This window comes from Xenopus laevis, chromosome 4L (assembly GCF_017654675.1).
Source record: "Xenopus laevis strain J_2021 chromosome 4L, Xenopus_laevis_v10.1, whole genome shotgun sequence".
In the NCBI taxonomy this organism is placed as follows: Eukaryota; Metazoa; Chordata; class Amphibia; order Anura; family Pipidae; genus Xenopus; species Xenopus laevis.
This window is the reverse complement of record NC_054377.1, coordinates 53508792-53528446: the sequence shown is the minus strand read 5'-3', so window position 1 is coordinate 53528446 and position 19655 is coordinate 53508792. Positions and strand designations below refer to the sequence as shown.

General features: G+C 38.6%; 2 protein-coding genes across 3 annotated transcripts in view; one reads left to right on the top strand and one right to left on the bottom strand.

The window, feature by feature from the left end:
- LOC108714052 (zinc finger protein 276-like) overlaps positions 1-19655 on the bottom strand; it is a 278865-nt gene that overhangs the window by 142055 nt on the left and 117155 nt on the right. The window lies entirely within an intron of this gene.
- Positions 6017-11330, top strand: LOC121402807 (serine/threonine-protein kinase N1-like). Of its 2 annotated transcripts, XM_041589468.1 has the most exons (12): positions 6017-6902; positions 8293-8339; positions 8882-9014; positions 9102-9254; positions 9341-9658; positions 9744-9856; positions 9961-10016; positions 10250-10325; positions 10408-10499; positions 10617-10796; positions 11008-11070; positions 11169-11330. In XM_041589468.1, exons 2-12 carry the CDS (start codon positions 8304-8306, stop codon positions 11251-11253), a joined length of 1305 nt encoding a protein of 434 aa, XP_041445402.1. In that variant the 5' UTR covers positions 6017-6902; positions 8293-8303; the 3' UTR covers positions 11254-11330. The 2 variants fall into 2 exon arrangements, with proteins under 2 accessions (XP_041445402.1, XP_041445401.1); XM_041589467.1 differs by lacking the exon at positions 6017-6902 and having other exon boundaries at positions 8082-8339.

The window sequence follows — 19655 nt, the reverse complement described above, 5'->3', positions numbered from 1 at the left end:
CACAGAATGGTAAAATGTATCTTATATAGGCCTTATGCAGTACTATAGGGCAGCTACAGCAGCACAGTTGATTCAACAAAAAGTCCTTTCAAATATAATGTGCTGGGAAGATTCTGAGATTGATTCTGTTTCTCTGTTGAGGGTATCAGTCCAATGTTGGGTTGCTCCAGACATGCTGCAAAAAGAACACGTGTGGCCCATCTAATAGAGAGAACCTTAAATGTACAAACTTTATACATTCAAACACAGTTTTTGTGCATTTGAGCAAACCTTTGAAATATATCAGTGCTGCAAATAAGAATATAATAAAATGTCATTCTTTAAAAATAGGGTGAAAAAGGCAAAATGTTTTCTTGCAGCAAACAATACAATAGATTTATACAGAACAGAACTCCAAAGAACATGGCATCATGCTCACAGGGGTGAATAGCAACCGATCATAGACCATACTGCTGCCTGTTATACAGGATATAATTGTGCAATAAGGAAGTGCTTGGTGCGCACACAGTGCAAATGATGCAGATTTTAGAATATAATGGATAAATTATATTTACACAAATTAATATTGTTCTGAAACCCACAGAACTAGGAACCCATTTTTTAAACATATAAGAAAAAATGTAATTCTGTGCTTAAAAATCGATTTCACTGCTCCATGGTACACATAGACCTAATCACTGCCCTCCAAACAACCCACCCTATCCTTACGAATGAGAGGGGTTACACAGGGATCCCAAAGTCTCTCTCAACTGCTTCCAGATGCTGCCAAAATGCACTGATTAATCAGGGAATCCAGCCACTAGTTTACTGTTAGCCCAGAGACAACATAGGCTGTATAATGATTCATCTCAGCATAAAGTTGCACTTATTTGTGTGATCTATATGGCAGCTCCCACTGCTCTGCATTCTGCCTGCATCTACTCCCAGTAGCCTTAGTTCAAATGGCTGCCAGAGATACAGATATACACAGCTAAAGTGACAGAGAAGAGCACTAGCCAAAACTTTTCAATATCTGTTTTTTTGTGGTTCCACCAATATATAATGCACTTCTCTCATTTTACATTTTACGGGATTTTCCACCATTTTTTAGGTCACCTGAAAAACACAATACACAACACAATTGGGATTTTCCTGTAGAACATAAATAGAATGTGTCTGCTTTTCTTGTCTCCCCTGTGTGATCACACATATACTTATATTCAACATATATATCATTTTCACATACCAACTCTAATAGGATGAAAATATGAATCAAGAATGCAGGCTTAATTGGATCCAAGCAAACAGATAGCTGCTGAACAAAAAGTTATTTAATTCCACAGAAAATGAAAAAAGACCAACTGCAATTTATCTTTGAATGTTACTTTACACTAAAGTTAAATAAAATGATGCCTTTAAATACAAAAGTACCCTTCTATTCAAATGGTGCATTACGTACTCAGATGTTACACTGTGGCTCATGGCACCAGCAGTTGGAGAGTTATCTCTATGGATATAACTCACTGTTAGTGATGGGTGAATCTGTGGCTGCCGCTGGCAAATCGCGAGAATTCGCCGCAAATTTGGCGACTAAGTTTGCCCATCACTACTCACTGTGCTTGATAGTGTCACCTGCTCAAATCAGCAGCACTGCATACAGATATATTGTACATAGAAAAGAGTTTTAGCACAAGTTGACACCAGTGTTACCAGGCAGAAGGGAAGAATTCTACAGAAACCAAACCCAGAAGATGCAGAAAAAAACAAGAGAGTTCCCATTTGCTGTGTAAATAAATAATATATCAGAGGTTTCAAAAGCAGGTATTGGCCCCATGGAAATACTAAATATACTTACAGACTTTTCAAGGGTTCCAGCTGAATCAGATTGTATAATACGTTTGTTTAAAGAATCTATAAGCCTTGTGAGCACTAAATTGGGTCTACCTAAGTGTCAGGAATTTAGGTACCCAAGATGAAAATACTCCCCATATGATCTATCATTTGTGTCACTCCAGCTACTGCAAAATGAATCAATTAGTCAATCAATAAGGCAACTTATCAATGTTTTGGGGCCCTAAACTGAATTTGCTGTGGGGTCCATTAACAACTAGTTACGCTACTGCCCCTAACTGTAAAAGTATGCCTGAGGTATCCCCCTGTACTAATCACAATTCAGCAGGAACAGACCCCTCACTAAGCTTCCCCATAGACTGTATTGAGAGAAACCATGAAACGATGCCAGCATTGGTATCTTCCTGTATTGAAAACAATTTAGCAAGAACGGTCCCCCATGTTTTCCCATAGCATAGTCATTACAGAAAGATGCCATCAAACAATGTCAGTATACTTTAGGTATCCCACTGTGCAAAGCACAATTGAGCAGGAACAGCCTACTCAATAAGTTTACAAATAGCCTGTATAGAGAAATACTATCAAGCAATGCCACTATACACATCCCCTGTACTAAGCAGACGTTCAGTGCAGCCATCAGGGAAAGAGCTGGGCTCCCCTTGACATCGCTGAAGACTGCGGCCATTTCTGAAGTCCCGAACAGCCGAAATGTGGAAGTGCCGAAGCCGAACTCCCGAAGCGGTGAAAAGACCCGAAGTCACGAAAACAGGCGAAATTGAAGTCCTGAAGTGGCAAAAAGACCCAAAGTCACGAAAAGAGGCGAAATTTAAGTCCTGAAGCCACAAGTTTTGTTTTTTTTTAATCCCCTGGCCACCAATGTATTATTATAATAGGTGTATTATTTTAATATAAATATAGGCCCCTGCCACCAATGTTTTTTTAAAAAAATATTCTTTGGGGCCCCATTTTTTTTAACTTGTAAGGGGGGCCCAGGTGCTAATTGCTCTAAAGGGGATACAATGTAAGATGAATGGTTAGCTGGCTTCTAATATCCTTATACTATAATTTACAATAGGGGGTACTTTATCCCTTATAATACATGAGTGATACTGAGAGTAGCCTGCACAACTCAGCCTGCAGCCTTGTGCCTTTATATGGTCAACAATCCCTCAGTGACTTCTAATAACCTTATCATTTACAGTAGGGGGTACATTATCCCATTACAATATGAGTGATACTCAGATTCCCATATGGGGTTTGCAGTAAAAGACACAAGTTTGTATTAGAACATTTGACAGGCTAATGGTATTGGATTTACTCTCCATGGTACTGAATACAACATAAATAAAGACAACAGTATTGGCTGACTTGCTGCATTAGATGTATAACAGATATAGATAAATTTGCCACATAAGGGATGGGGAGTTTATGGGGATATTACAAGAAGATACTCTCTCTAAAAGCAATAACCTCCCTCATTTACTGTATGTATCAGCCACAAATGGTACTGGGAAGAGCAGGCTGTATTTTGTACTTTGACACAGCACAGAGTGCACTATTGAAAGTTAAACCACAGCCACTTATGGCAGGCCCCTTTATTAATTTGGTCCCTTGCCCCCCAGTGTGGCAGACTTGAGGTCTGGCATACAATCCCCACCTCCTAATATGCTGGTCTGTGACCATATAAAGACACAAGGCTGCAGGCTGAGTTATACAAGGAACTCAGAGTATCACTCATGTATTATAAGAAATAGTATATTAGTGATATTCAAAGTCACTATTGTATTGGACCAGAATATCTGTGACTGCTTAATTTCATTACATTAACAGTGTACATAAACCTAATCTCTCATACCTTTTGCCAGCCGTTGTTCATCTGCATGTACCCCCTTTCAGAAGACATCTTGGGTTTGAAGAGCCTCAGTCCTGCTGAGATTTTCTCCACAGCTTCCAGTTGAAAAGATTTTTTCCTGCTCTTGCTGAACATCTCCCACATCAACACTCCTAAAGGAGAGACAAAAGAAATGTAACATTAGACTGATCCACCAGAACAGAGAGCTGGGCTAAACACTGACCCTCACTACAGAATTTGGAAATAATCAGCCGGCCCAGAAATATATTGAACAAGATGAATTTCTGCTACTTACCAAATGACCACATGTTGGATCTGCAGCTGTAAAGTCCAAAGAAAACTTCTTTAGCCGACCATTTAACAGGGAATTTGTGGTTGTCTGGGGTCAATTTCCCACTTGCCTATGCACCACAGAAAATGAAAGGGCTTGGAATCCACAAGTAGCAACAACTGAAAACATGTCAATAAGAATTATTTTCAATACTGGGTTAGAAATGTGAATGTAATTAATCCCCTTTTAACTGTCTACACTCACATGACATGTCTGTAAGCAAAATAGTCAGCACAACTTTGTTAAATCTTCTTACTTTGTATGGGTGCAGGTTCTCTAGTGGCCACTTCCCACCAGCAAATGCATTACCACCCGCCCGGTAATGCCCTATAAGTGTGCAATAAAGGCATTTTTATAATAACAAGACATTGTAGTGCTGTTCATATCGAATCCCTGCTACACTCACATGACACACAGTCAGCTTTGCGTGAGCATGTATAAGTATATAAACTCTTTAAAGAAAGCATTTATAAATATGTCAAGTTTAAGTGAAACAAGCCCTGTAGAACTGTATGTAAAGCATACCACTTATCTTGACAACACAGACGTTGTGTGATTCTTTGTACATGTGATATTTTCTATGTCTAGCAAATGGGGCATTACTAGTGAATAAACCAATTGTATCTGGTACAATGGAGAGAGTAAACATGTTAATATCTTTAATATATATATATATATACATATATACACACTAACGGAAGAGAGGCAGATACAGGCTAACAGAAAAGAGAACAAAAAGATAACTAGGTAAACATTGACATGTAGATTGATAGATGGTGGATAGACAGACAGATAGATGGATGGATGGTAAGAAGACAGGCAGACAGATATAATGGATAGATATAATAAAACATCCATACCTGTTCAATTATGCTGGTGGTAGTTAACAAGTTCGGGGATAAAGCTGACGATGTGCTTCTAGGCCAAGAAATATTTGTCTGGGATGCTGTACTGTTTCACTGGTTACATGAACAGACAGATAGATGGATAGAGATACCTTGGAGTTGGGAAAGTGCTGCAGAACGTGGGGCAGTAGATACCAATATACATACCCTGTTGTCATTGGGCGTGGGGAGCAGAGGCTTCTTTAGGCTGCAAGGGAAACATATAGCAGCAGTGAGTTACAGAGAGACAAGTACAGGAATTGCTTAGTAATAACAGTAATTCAATCATGGGCTTCAAGTTAGATATTCCTGTGGGGAAGCTGGGAGTTAACTGCATTGACTCAAAAGGCCATAAATATAAAGCAATGCTATGCTTAAATAATAAACTATGTATATACTGCACATCTAAGCAGAAATAAATGCCATATAAACCCAAATCATCAACAGGGTACACTTCCCCTTTAAGAGCAGGGAACAGAGGTGACTTTACAACTAGGGGTTTGACAGTTGGTTTAGTCCGTTGGTTGGCATTGCAGCGAGAGGTAAGTGTATATTTCCCCTGAGAGATTTTCTTGTCAAATAATGCTCATTTTAGTGAAAAAAGAAGGGAAACAGTTTGGTGATGCCCCCCGGGGCTAACAGATACTGATTCTCTCACTGATTTTAGTGAATTTGGAGAATTTTCCCCTAAAATGGACTTTGGAGATACCTTTAATCTTAGCTCTGGTTGTGGGACACAGACCCAGGATTTGGCAGGTATGCAGGGCTGCCAGCAAATATACACTTTTTCTACAGCAACCCCATAAGTAGGTAATTGGGGACCCCTGTGCCTCACGTTAAAATAATTTATTTTAACTTGTATTAATAAGTCATGATTTAAGAACAGGGATGAGAGGTGAATTTACACAGGAATGACAGTTGGTTTAGTCCGTTAGTTGTCAGAGTGGTGAGTGTACTTTCCCTCTGAGACGTTTTTTTTTTGCCAAATAAGCCATATTTTAGTGGAAAAAAGATGGGAAATAGTTGGGTTATGCCCTCCCAGATGAACGAGTGTTGCTTCGATCACTGATTTTATAGAATTTTCCATTAAAATGGGTTTATGAGATGCCTTTAATCTTAGTACTAGTTGGGAGACACAGACCCAGGATTTGGCAGTTATGCAGGGCTGACAGCAAATATACACTTTTCCCACTTGGAGTCCATAAACAGATAACATTTGGGGACCCCCGTGCCTCACCATAAATATTTTATATTTATGCCCAGTATTAACAGGCTCCTTAGAATTTTGTAGAGTTTTATTACTCTGTCCCTGGGTATCTGCCCTGTTCTGATATACCAACCTTGCAACTGAATTTAATGTAATACATAGCAATATTTTTTCCTTTTACAGAGGGGGGGGGGCAACAAGGTACATGGTATTAAATAATAATGAATAATAATATTTGATTGCTAAATGTTTCCTATAGCAAGGGGGTAGGGGTGAACACTGGGCAATCTGCATCTGGACAGTGATCTTATGTGCTATGTATTCACTCTCACTGTACCAATGCTCATTTTTGATTGGCTGCTATGAGGTACTATATTGTATAAACGGAGGGCCAGTACCTGCTGGGAATGACACAAAGCTTGAGTTTAGGGTAAAATGACCAGATCTCTGCCTTCCTCTGTATTTTATAGGAAATATTAAGTGCTACATGCATTATCCCTGAAGCTAATTTGTCAATTTATTCCTTTTCCTATACAGATTGCTACAGTGTGCGGATTGCTTATTTTTTTTAGCAATATATCAGCGATTTTTGGATGGTTATTTTTCTGGCATCTCCTTAATTCAGATTTTTACATTCGTCTGTGAACACATATAAGGAGAGCCACAATCTAAAGAGGGAGACCCTCCGGGGTACCCCGGCCTTGTGCCGGCCCCTGTATTTTAGCCAAAAGCCAAAACATCTCAGGCTTTTGGTTTTTTTTTTTGTGCTCATCTTCTGTCATCTGAAGGATTTAAGAGGTAATCTTGAAAATTTGCTTTCAGGGTTCTTTTATGCTACCCAATTCCCCATATTGACGTTATTCCCCTAATATCGCCTGACACCTATATCCCTACTGAACACCTTTTTGTCCTCGCGCTGCTTTGTAACCCAAATCACATGTGACTTATTAAAATGAGGAATGTTATTTTTGGATACTTTGCCGTGCACAAGACAGGCCATTTCAACCTGCCATCACCTTAGAGGTACTTGGATCTGGTTTATATTCCCTTATATGCCTTGTCTTTATTGTTCTAAGGCTAAACTGTGTTTTGCTTTTGCCCTTTTGGTGTTTAGGCCGGTTTTCCAACAAATCCATGATTTAGTAAGGGAACAAATGCCCCACTTGTTCCAAAGCCCTAAAGTGATGTACAACAATAGATTTTTGATTATAGGATTCCTTTTATCACTCATTCTCAGAGGTTTTGCTATGCTTCCAGCATTATCATTGAGGATGGGTCAGGTTGGCAGTTAATGACAGTTGGCAGCACTAGCTAAGGTTGATACACAGCCTATGCCAATTAGTTTGCTGCACAGCTAGAAGTTCATTTTTTTCAGCTGAATATTGAAAAGTACAATGTCATGTCATTTATTAATAGGGAGGGAATATCAGTCAGCTCAGTTTATTAAAGAGTTAATATAATAACACAACGAAACCTCAATTTCAATTTTCAATTTTAAGGTTTCCTGCATTTTACACCATTGTTTTGTCGTCCCACCAATGTATAATGCATTTCTCTGGGTGCTTTTCCCTGATTTCCTGGATTTTAAACCAAAAGTTTGTCCTGTTTCTCCTCTGTAAATGTTACAATTAGTGAAATGATGAGGTTTAAAAAATTAACCAGATGCATATTTTGCCATGGTCTGTAACAAGTCAAGTCCAATTAGTCTGCACCTTAAAAAGTCCTGCACAAATCAGTTATTGTTTTAGGTTGTGTATGTTACTGTCAGAGACTAGGCCTTGCAAATGCTATTTCATAATTTAACGTTAATGCTGCAATGCTTAACCCTTGACATAAACACAGTAAATATTGTATTTTTAGCATAAAACTGACTTCTGGGCTTATATCCCTTGAGTACTTGAAGAAAAAGTTACTTTAACACATTTCACTGAGTTGATATTTTCCCAGATTTTACACATTTTTTCCCGGTCCCCTATAAAATTCAATATTGTATAACATGAATTATTAGGGAGACATTGTCATAAGATTCAGTTCATTCAAGAATTAATATAATAATACATGATTTATTATTGTTTATTAGTGTAATTGGATTCCATCTGCCTACAAAGCACTGAGTGTGGGATGGATTTGGGCTAGAATAACTCATTTCTATAGTAACCCTAATATATGTCACTATTTTATATTTCAGCAGAAAGAGTGATGGGTTGCAAACTCTGCAAATCGTGTGATGTTAAGGTATGTCTGCCTTCATGTTTCTTTATTATTATTTCAATATCCAGTATGAGGACAATTGTATATATGTATATCTGTATTTATATATCACTACTTGTATCTGAAGCGCTGGATAGTTTTATAGTACAGTAACACTAGAAACAAGGAGAAAAAACATGGCAATGAAACATTATTAATATACAGAGTAACAAAGAGTAAGTACAACTTGATAAGAGCCACAGGAGAAAGAAGGTCCCTGCCCCACAGAGCTTATAATCTAAGTGGGCAGGTAACTGACAGTCACAAACAGTAGGGCAGTAAGCGTTACTATTCATAGTGGTGGAAACACTGACCCATAGTGAAAAGACTGGAGCAGATATTGTCCTATTACCCAAGTACACAGAATTAAACTATTAACCAAGGAGCAAGAGCAATATATTATATTTGCAATGGCAGGAGGCAAACGTTTTCAGACATAGATGCTATAAAGAAATTAATACTTTATAATAATATACAAATAAAGTTATTCAATATAGTTAATTCTATAAACGTCTTTATCCCTACAGAACTGTATTGGATCTTCAGACTCTATGTATCCTGTTGTGGAGATACATGAAATCCATGATCTATTTGAGTCACCAGCAGAGTTTGTTGCTTCTGTGAATTCGCTCGAGCCCCTGGTAGAGACAATTTTTTTGGGTAAGTAAAAATTGTGCATTTGGGGAACCAGCTTTAATTATGGTGACAGACTCCCAGTGAGATGATAATGTCGTGTCATTTTTGTAGATTCTCCACAAACATCCAAATCCAGTGAAAAGGACCCTGGTTCTTCCCATGAGACGGGAGAAATCATTCCTTTCAAGGAGCATGAGAGCTCCAAACCAGGAGAGACCAGGGAGAATGATACGGAGGAGATCCCTGAGATGACATCTGTATTGGGTAAGTCAGATCCATCACAAACTTCCTGAAATCTGTAAGTTTGTAAGGTACAGATAATAACACCAACCACTTTTCCATTGCTGTAGATTCACCTGAAGTACCCGAGACTCCTGAAAACGAGGAGAGTAGATCTGAGCCAGCAGAGAACACAGTGGGCACCATCATTCCCACCACTTCCAGTGTTCCATCAGCTGTAAGTAGATCCTTTGCAGATGATGATGAGATGATAATGTCATGTGTCATTTTTGTAGATTCTCCAGAAACATCCAAATCTGGTGAAAAGGACCCTGGTTCTTCCCATGAGATGGGAGAAGTCATTCCTTTCAAGGAGCATGAGAGCTCCAAACCAGGAGAGACCAGGGAGAATGATACGGAGGAGATCCCTGAGATGACATCTGTATTGGGTAAGTCGGATCCATCCCAAACCTCCTGAAATCTGTAAGTTTGTAAGGTACAGATAATAACACCAACCATCTTCCATTGCTGTAGATTCTCCTGAAGTACCTGAGACTCCTGAAAATGAGGAGGAGGAAGGTAGATCTGAGCCAGCAGAGAACACAGTGGGCACCATCATTCCCACCACTTCCAGTGTTCCATCAGCTGTAAGTAGATCCTATGCATTCTTAACAAATAATGTGCATGTCACCATATTGTAATTGATATTAATTCTGCATATGATACATAATACCTTTCTGTTTATTTGCAGACTCAGGAAGCTGAGAATGTCACAGAGACAAATGCTGAGCTACAGAGCGCTGACAGGTATTGGTTTGGGAAAGATTCTCTGTTTTACAAGTTTTCTGTTGCTAAGCCATAATTTGCATATTACTGTTAGAAGATCATTATAGATTGGCAGCTTTTAAGCCTATTCATTCTGCACCAGTGATGTTTATTCACACTTTAGTCTCTGAAACGATTATTAAATATTGTTTCTGTGGTTTTGTTTGTAATCTTTACATTATAACTCATTTCAATTCTTGCTTTATCATCTTCAGAGTTGATCCCAGATGTCCAATGACTATTGAGACTTTCAACTTGGGAAAAGTATTGGGTGAAGGCACTTTTGGAAAGGTGAGTCACTGAGTCCCTAATAAGGATTAGTAAGCAACACAAACATGCAGAGAAAGTAAACGTTTATATTCTCTTATTTCAGGTGTTCCTGGCTGAGAACAAGGTGACAACGCAACTGTGCGCCATAAAAACCCTGAAAAAGCAGAGGATTATTGCATCAAACAGTTTCAACAGGTCAGTTAAATGGTTTAGTATAAGGGCAGAGGATCTTGACTCTATCCCAGTTCCTTGTGAATAAGATCCCATATTCTGGTTTTATGTTGTGACAATTTGATGCTTCTCCCCACCCAGTGTCTTCAAGGAGAAGAGAATACTCCAGAGGGTTACCAGTATAGAACACCCATTTCTGGTTTCCCTTTATGGCACGTTCCAGACTGAATATCACCTCTTTTTTGCCATGGAGTATCTTCCCGGTGGCGACCTCTTTTCTCTGCTAGCGAAGCATGGTGAATTTGAGGAATCCTGTGCTATGTAAGTATAAAGGGATTTATTTTGGCTGGGGCATGGGTGTCATGTTTACAGTAATATAACTGCAGCATTAAGTGGTGCCATTAATATAGGCAATTATAGAACTGGGACTTACAGACATTTCCATTCACATAAGGCTACACTGTGCAGCATTCTTGTAGATTGATATGCCTGTATCTACATAATAACTCATTGTATTCCTCCATCTCTGCAGGTTTTACACTGCCTGTGTGGTACTAGGCCTTGAAGAATTACATCGGAACAATATTCTTCATAGGTAAGCAATAATGACTGTTAGAGGACTGCGAAAAAGATTGCATATGTTGAATATGTATTTTTAAGTTTTAATTCTGTTTTAATTCTGTTTTAATTCAGAGATCTAAAACCAGAGAATCTGATGGTTGACCGAGACGGATATCTGAAAATTGTTGATTATGGCCTGAGCAAAGATGGTAAGTAATATTTCCACTTTTAATAACAAAACAGAGATAATGCTCGCAGATCTTCACTTTTCTTACAGATTCTTTTTGTGCTTCAGCATTTTGGAATTGGAGATCGCACTAGGACCATGTGTGGAACAAGCTATTACCTGGCCCCAGAGATCGTTATGAGGAAGTCATACGACAGGGCTGCTGACTGGTGGGCCCTTGGGTTGTAATATATGTGATGCTTACGTACCAGGTGAGAACATTGTCCAGATTATCAGCCTGAAAATCACTGCCACATGCAGAAAACCCGGATTACTAAAGAAATCATTGTTTCTGTTTTAGTTCCCATTTGATGGAGAAACGAATAAAGAATTGTATGAAAGCATCATATATGACGAAGTCGAACTATACGAGGGATTCTCAGAACAAGCTTGCGACCTAATTAAAAATGTAAGTTGTCTCCTGGATATCAGTAATTTTAAAATGCCACTTTTCATTGACTTTTTATTACTACCAATAGTAATACTCATCACTACTCCAGTAGGGCAGCGGGACTGTAAATTGTATGTTAACTGTTATTTTCTTTTGTAGCTGTTGGAAAAAGATGCTGAATATCGCCTCGGGTCCTATGAGGATGGTGCTGAAACAGTTAAAGGACACAACTTCTTTCAGGTTTGTTTATATTTTACATATTGTACATCAAGATAGGAATATGCCAATGAATATGGATTAATTCTTGAGTGCTGGTTTACTATAGACAAGCAGAGAGCAAAACAGGGAATCAATTAGGTCAGATACTCACTATCTAATATCTCCTGTTTTTCCAGGATATTAACTGGAATGAACTGCTGGAAAAGAAAGTAGAGCCTCCATTTGTGCCACGTGGTAAAGGCTTTACACAGGGCCCTGAGCAAACCGAATGCCAAGCCTGGATATTAACAACATCGTCTACAGAAATATCCACAGAACAGCAAGCGGCATTCGAGGGATTTGACTTTTACTGAGATACAGACAAGGGGCAAATATGTGACTGGAAAGGGCGGGAGGAGGGCCAGTCCATATACACAGAAAAAAAGCCCCAGTGGGAGGAAGTGAACATCAGATGCCCCACATCAGCAAGTTCTAAATCAAGAGTTGAATGCAAGATCTGCCGTATCTGTACTGTACCAGATAAACGAGAAGGGCAGCTGTAAGGAACCAACAGGCCTAGGACAAAGATTTCATTGGTGGGACCCCTCTTCCACAAGACATTGTGGGCTTTTGATGTCGCGGCACATCCTTTCTTCAAAGTAAGTAAAAGTAAGTCCAACAAGGAATAACAGACATCAATCTTGCCAGTCTAATGATGTAAAAGAACAAGAAACCAACACAGCCTGGAACATGGAAGGCAGGATAAAGGGATCAAGTTAGTGGCTGCTCCACAAATTTAGTGTTTCTCCTTTTCCAGGTCTACAGACATCAACCTGCCAGCAACCGGGAACTGGACTTTTGCCAATGCCTCCTACAGAGTGGCACATTCTTGAGGCAGTAGGCTGCCATTATGTACATATTGTTAAATAAGAACATCCCCTCACCATTTATCACCCTTACCTACTCCTTTTCGACAATTTTTCTTGTAATCAGTTAACTAGTACATGGTTGAATACACATAAGCACATTTATGCCGCTCAGTAGACCCTGCATTCCTTTTCATGCCATCCCTCAGACTGTAGAAGCCGGGTTCTGCAGGCTGCCTGGGGGGTCTAATGGAATGAAGAGGAATGCAGCATTCACCTAGCAGCTTAACGGTGCTCATGTATATGCTCCCATATTCCCCTTTGCTTCTTTTCCTTCTACCACAATTCCACCAGTGGTGCCTCCCTTTTTATTTAAAACATGGCTTTATTTATATATATATATATATATATATATATATATATATATATATATATATATATATATATATATATATATATATATATATATATATATATATATATATATAGGTGCACCCTTAAGCCACTCTGTAGACCCTGCATTCCCTTTCACTCCATCCGTCAGACTGCAGAAGCCGGGTCTGCAGACTGCCTCGGGTCTAGTAAAATGGAATCAAATGCAGCGTTCACCTAGTAGCTTAAAGGCGCTCATGCATATGCTGCCATACTCCTTTCTATGTCCCTCACCCTGTTTGCCTTGATTAAATGTGCATTGATCCTGGGAGCAAATCCGATTGCCGATAAGGAGTCAGGAAGGAATTTTTCCATCTAGTGAAGGCATATTGGGCCGAGCTTCCGAGGGTTTTTGCCTTCCTCAGGATCAAAAAGGCTAATTTATTACATCAATAAAGCTGTGATTTACACAGATTAACCACAAAGCCTCTCTGTGTGTTTGTCTTTATTCTGGGTATTAAGGGGCTGGGTATAAAGGGTTGGTTGTTCCCTTAAAAAAGCCAGGGGTAATAGGTACAGGGAGAGGCAAATGGAAGTGTGAAGCCAATAAAGCCAATACCAATTGGGTTTAGAAGCTGCCCAATCTGTTTAGAAGCTGCTGTGTTGTTGCAAGGGTCCCATTTGCCTTAGAAATCAGTCAGTGAAAGGTGATGAGATGAATACAAACTATTGCTGATGAAAAGGGGTAGTTAGAATATAACATTTGGTGTCGGTGTGGCATAAAAATAGCATGTAATCATAAGGAGAATACAGAAGAGAGACAGAGTATTTAGGGTCTGGTAGTGTGAGAAGGGAAAGTTGTGCTCACCACTAATTTTTCAAACATTAAGCAGGGGTGCAATGAGGCTGTTACCATAAAATTCAAAGACAAATACAAAAGGTCCTCTGCACTCAACCCATTATCAATATATTATGGATATTGAAACATTTTGCCCTTAAGCTACTAAAATGCCTTACCCTTCAAACAAAACAGGGATTGTTTGTCCATATATTGCAATATATTTAAATATATTAAATATGAATGATAACAGGCAGACTTTCATGTGATGGGCCACACAAGGGGGTGGGGGTGTTGGGGCCGCATCTGGCCCATTTGGATAGCACTGCTAGAGACTGTAATACCCTCTATCTACTAAGCAGCGCAATCCTGGCAGGTCGCAGCATCCAAAAGACGCGTGCTCATTCACGAAAAGGGAACGGGGCTAGGGGGCAGAAAAAGAGCAGAGTGCAAAATAAATAAAGAAATATATTACCAGCATTAAGTGTTTATCTTCAACCAACAGACACTTATTATTACAAATGTTGCTTGAGAACTACACTACCATATAAGCTATGCCCATAAAATAACAAGGGCAGAATTATTGTCAAAATAATTTTGTACGGCCTCCCTATAAAATATGATGGACATACTGAACATCCTAGCTGGGTTTATACTAGCAGAAAATACGTTCATATTAATCAGCTTTTCATTATGCTGGATTTTGCTACACTAGTGACAGGAATTCGAGGGAATTTTCGAAAGTAAAATTAGAAATTCAAAGTAATTTTTGGATTCTTCGACCAATCGAATAGGTTATACTACCACTTTGAATTTTTGAATAACTTTTGAATATTCTACCATTTGATAAGGGAAGTACTGTCTCTTTAAAAAATATAACTTCGACTTCAATAATTCGCAAAATTAAATCAGACGAAATGCTGTTAGCCTAATGGGGACCTTCTACAGCATTTTTACGAAGTTTTTTAGGACGAAGTTAAAATCGTTTGATTGTACGATAAAAATAAATCGATTCGAAGGATTTAATCGTTCGATAGGTTAATACTTCGACTGCAGAATAGCCAAATTCAATGAAAAAAGTTCAAATTCATATTTGAATTCGAATATTAAAATTCGATGGTTGAATGGTTATTTTAGTAAGTATTTATTAGTAAGTCATACTAGAAAAAATCATGGTGAACATTTAAATAAACAATAGGCTGGTTTTGTCTCCAACAAGTTATTAAATTATATGTTCAGTTTTGGATCAAGTACAAGGCCCTGTTTATTAATTACAATAAAGAGAGAAAGTCTACGCACTATAACCTCATACTTGAATAGTGTTTAGGAGTGTGCTGCAAGAGCGTGTGTTCTACACAGGCCTTGCAGGGTACTGGAGGGAGTAGTCCGGTAACACTAGTCCACTCAATCCCATCCGTGACCACCCTTTGTAATAGCCCCTAGATACACTTTATTTTCTACTTTTGTTAAGCTTTCCCACCACCTCACCCTTCTTTAAATGGGGCAGAGGAAAAGGGAGAACAGCCCCCACAGGTGAGACGAATCCGTCTGGGAAGCAGCAGAAGAGGCCATGGAAAAAACACCCAGAAAGGAGAATGAATCAAAAGTGTAAAAAAAACACAAACAAACAAAGTGCAGATACTGAGTATGAATTCCTCTTTACAATGTATAAGCCGATGTGAGCATTGGAAGCCCATCAGGACCCAGAAGTGAATGCGGACTGCGCGTGAACTGCTGGCTGACCGATCCAGAGCAGCGTGTGTTCTCGACAACCAGAGAAGGAACTCCAACAAAGGTTCAAACGCAGCAGCAAGAGGAACAAGAGGGTGGAGAGAATCAGATAGCCCAATCAGCCAGTTCTAAATCAAGAGTCACGAATGCAAGATCTGTACTGTACCAAATTAGAGAAGGGGACTGTAAGGAACAGCAGGCTAGACAAAGATTTTCATGGTGGGACCACCACTTCCGTCACAATTTGTACAAAAGGCAGCAGTGAAGAAATGGCCGGTTGCTTACAGATACGTGCCCAGGTGTGCCCACTAACCAACACCATGAAGAAAATAAATGAAAGATGTTTGCACAAGAAAACAGCAGAGAAACCCTTCCATCCTGAAGGATGCAACTATCCATTGCCACCAGTACACAGTGTCTCACTGCAAACCAGAACTTTGAGACAACTTTCAGACCATCAGGGGCGATCCGCAAATGAGGCATACTGAGGCGCCGCTAGGTTTCCAGGGGTGGCAAAGGCCGCTCTGGGTGCCCTTTGAATGAGCCAAATTTTCTGGTATTTTTTAAACGGAAATTCGCTTTACTAGGAAAGAGAGCGCACTTACGCTCTAACGCACTAGTGTTGCTGACCAACGCCGCTGGAAAATGTAATCGGGCTGGGGGGCTGGCATTACTGGAGCCGCCTCAGGCGGCATATGTGAACATGGAACGGGGCTGAGACCATCAATATTTGATTCATCACATTTCAATTTATGATTAAATTAAGGGGAAAGAATAATTAGATCAAATAAGTAAGTGAGATTCATATGTGTCTGTATTAGGAATACTAGATGGAGTTAGAAAGTGCCCATAACACTGTGCAGATGTGTGTGATAAATATATGTGTGTGTATGTATTGATATATATATATATATTATCATATATATATAATAATATATATAAAAGTTTGCTGAAGGTGCCTCTCTAATACAACCGGCAGCTGGTGCTGATCAGAAACAATTATAAAATTAAAATTATCAAAAAAATACACACTCCAAGGACTTCATAAGAAAAAATCAAACATTTATTTCAACGTTTCGCTCCATCACTCGGGGCTGTCTTCAGGAACCGAACCTATGAACATCGTCTTACCACCATTAAAGTAAATCGTACTACGAATTAAATCAAAAAAATGTTTGTATCAAAAAAAGTGGAACCAAGTTTGTTAACAGAAGAATCCAATACAAGTATCACTGTGTAATAGTTATTTAAACAATTTAATACAACATACGAGGCATTCTTAAGTACACTGCGATATGAAGCATAGAGTATGCGGTATACACCTAAAACAACCATTACAGGGAAATACCCGCTTTATAGGTAGTTGTTAGTAGGGTGGAGTTATTAGAGAAGGACCGGGTAGTGAGAGCTAGTCTTAAATTGGTATAAACTGTACCATTTGTCGAGATGTAAAGCTTTAAAGTGCAATATACATAGCGATATGGGAGTCTGCATGATTTAGAAGTCGGATTGTTGAACATCCTGGTGGTTGAGCGAATGCCTGTGTAAATTACTTCTGTGTGGCGAACCCAAGATAACGATGGTGAAATCATAAAATGCTCAGATAGTGCTCTAAGTCCGTGTTAAAGGACCATAACATCAAAAAAATGTTAATTAAAAAATTACGTTTAAAGAATACATTGAAATAATAAAGACTAAACACAAATTAAAACTTAGTTATTGAGCAAAGCTTATTAAAAAATAAACTTACTGAAAACTCTATTTCCAGTTCTTCTTGAAAGAAAAGAGGTGACAGGCGACATCCATTCATGCAGCCAGTTGATTTTTCTCCTCCCTGCATCTACTCCATCATCTTCACCACCATATAATCGCAAAAATAAATGCTGTGTCTGCCAACCAAGATGGGCAGCAACTATTCTAAGCGATGCAACATGTCCTCCACGACGACTTCCCAGCATTGAGCTACCTCGTCTTACCCAGGCATAGTATTTATTCTTTCCCAGGACCCAGCCCCTGCACTGAGCTGCCCCGTCTCTATCCTCAACTGTGCTGCCCGATTTTTACAAGGAGATTGAAGATGAGCTGACTGCCCAGTATGAGTAACTCTGTTCTGTAGATTGTAGATTTGCTACACACAGAAGCAAGCATTGCCGGCAAATAACACAGAGCCAGACAGTGCCGGCAATACAGCACAAGTGCCAGACAGCGCCGTGCAATACGCAACAGGCCAGAACACAGCGACCGAGGACAATACACATATAGCAATAGCTACTGGGAATAAGCACTTATCGGGTCTCCGTGCAAAGATCACGATCAACTCTCGCAAAGCGCAGGCTCTTGTAAGCATTTACTCGCACTGAAATCGTGTCGGTGGTTTTCTATTGGCGCATTGGAGTCACCCTGCGCAGGAGAGTTATGCGAACTTTGTAGAGAACAAAATATGGATCTTGGCCACAAGGAGAAGGGAACAAAGGTAACAGCAGGAGGTAGAGCTTGTAAAAGGTGCTGACGGGGGTAAGTGCCTAATATTCCAAGTGATATGCACTAAGGTAGGCCCGGCGCTTTTCTGGACTCTGGTGTGTATTGTCCAGCGCTGTCTGGCTTCTGTGTGTGCAACAACAATACTTCACAGAACAGATATTTACAGTCCGCACTTCAATCTCCCTCGTAAAAAGCGAATGAGCCTGGAAAGAGTGAATTTTGCAGGCGGCCCGACGTGGAGACAGCTGAGAAGCTGCAAATGCGCAGGGACAGATCGAAGTATCACCATGGCCGCCTCTGACAAAGTCCATCATGACTGTCTACCTTTATTGGTGGGATGAGGCGACAAACTGGTGGGAATCAGCAGGGCCAGAAACACTAGCACCCGGTACGAAAGCTGAGGCCACTGAGGCATTGTCTGCTTGCAATGGCCCGTGATATATACCGTGCGCTGTCATAGTGTTGGTCTTTATTTTTCATGTTATATATAACATTTATTTTTAAAAAAATGTTGATGTAATACTAGTTCCTTTATAAGCGACTACCAGCCAACAGACATATGGAGGATTATATATGCAGTATACGGACTAGGCCCACCGAGGAAAACAGGAACCATGGTGGGAAAAGCCAGGTGTCAGTGGGCCCCTTGCTTCTAAACCATTATTGGCACATGCTCCGCACATATCACCAGCTTGCTACCTTAAAAATCTCGTCTCACATCCAGGCATGTTTTTATTTTTTTTAATTTATTTTTTTTTATTTTAATTTTTTTTTTTTTTTTTTATTTTTTTTTATTTTAATTTTTTTTTATTTATTTTTATTTACTTTATTTTTTTTTTAATTTTATTATTTTTTTTTTTTTTATTTTTTTTTTTTTTTTTTTATTATATTTTTTTTTTTTTATTTTTTATTTTTGTTTTTTTTTATTTTTTTTTTATAATTTTTTTTTTTTTTTTTTTTTATTTTATCGTTATTTATACTTCTTTCATTTTGTCCTAAAATCTCCATTTTAAAAATAAAAAATTAGTGAAGAAATACCAGTTAAGAAAATAAAGATAAATTCAACTTCATTTATCCACTTAATAGGATAAAAGTTTACACTTCCTATTCATATAATTAAATAAAACTAGTTCTTACTAAATAATACTCATCTTTAATAACTTAATTAACCTATTTAATAGAAGGAAAATGATACAATACTTATATAAGAAAATTTTATCCTACTATAATAAATATAAATAAGACTCATTTTCTTACTTGATTAAGAAAAGATAAAAAAATATAATAACAATCATCTCCTCTCTTAAACTTCTATTATTCTTTTCTTCTCATAGTCTTTCTAAATTTCAAACCAATTATTAATTTCATACACTATGATTAATAAAATAAGAAATTTAAGATATAAAAAGCAAAATAACCCGTATAACCTAAACATTTGCATTCACTGACACTAAATATATTTTAATATTGAAGAAAAACTATCTATTAATCTTCAACTAATTTATACATCAAATCT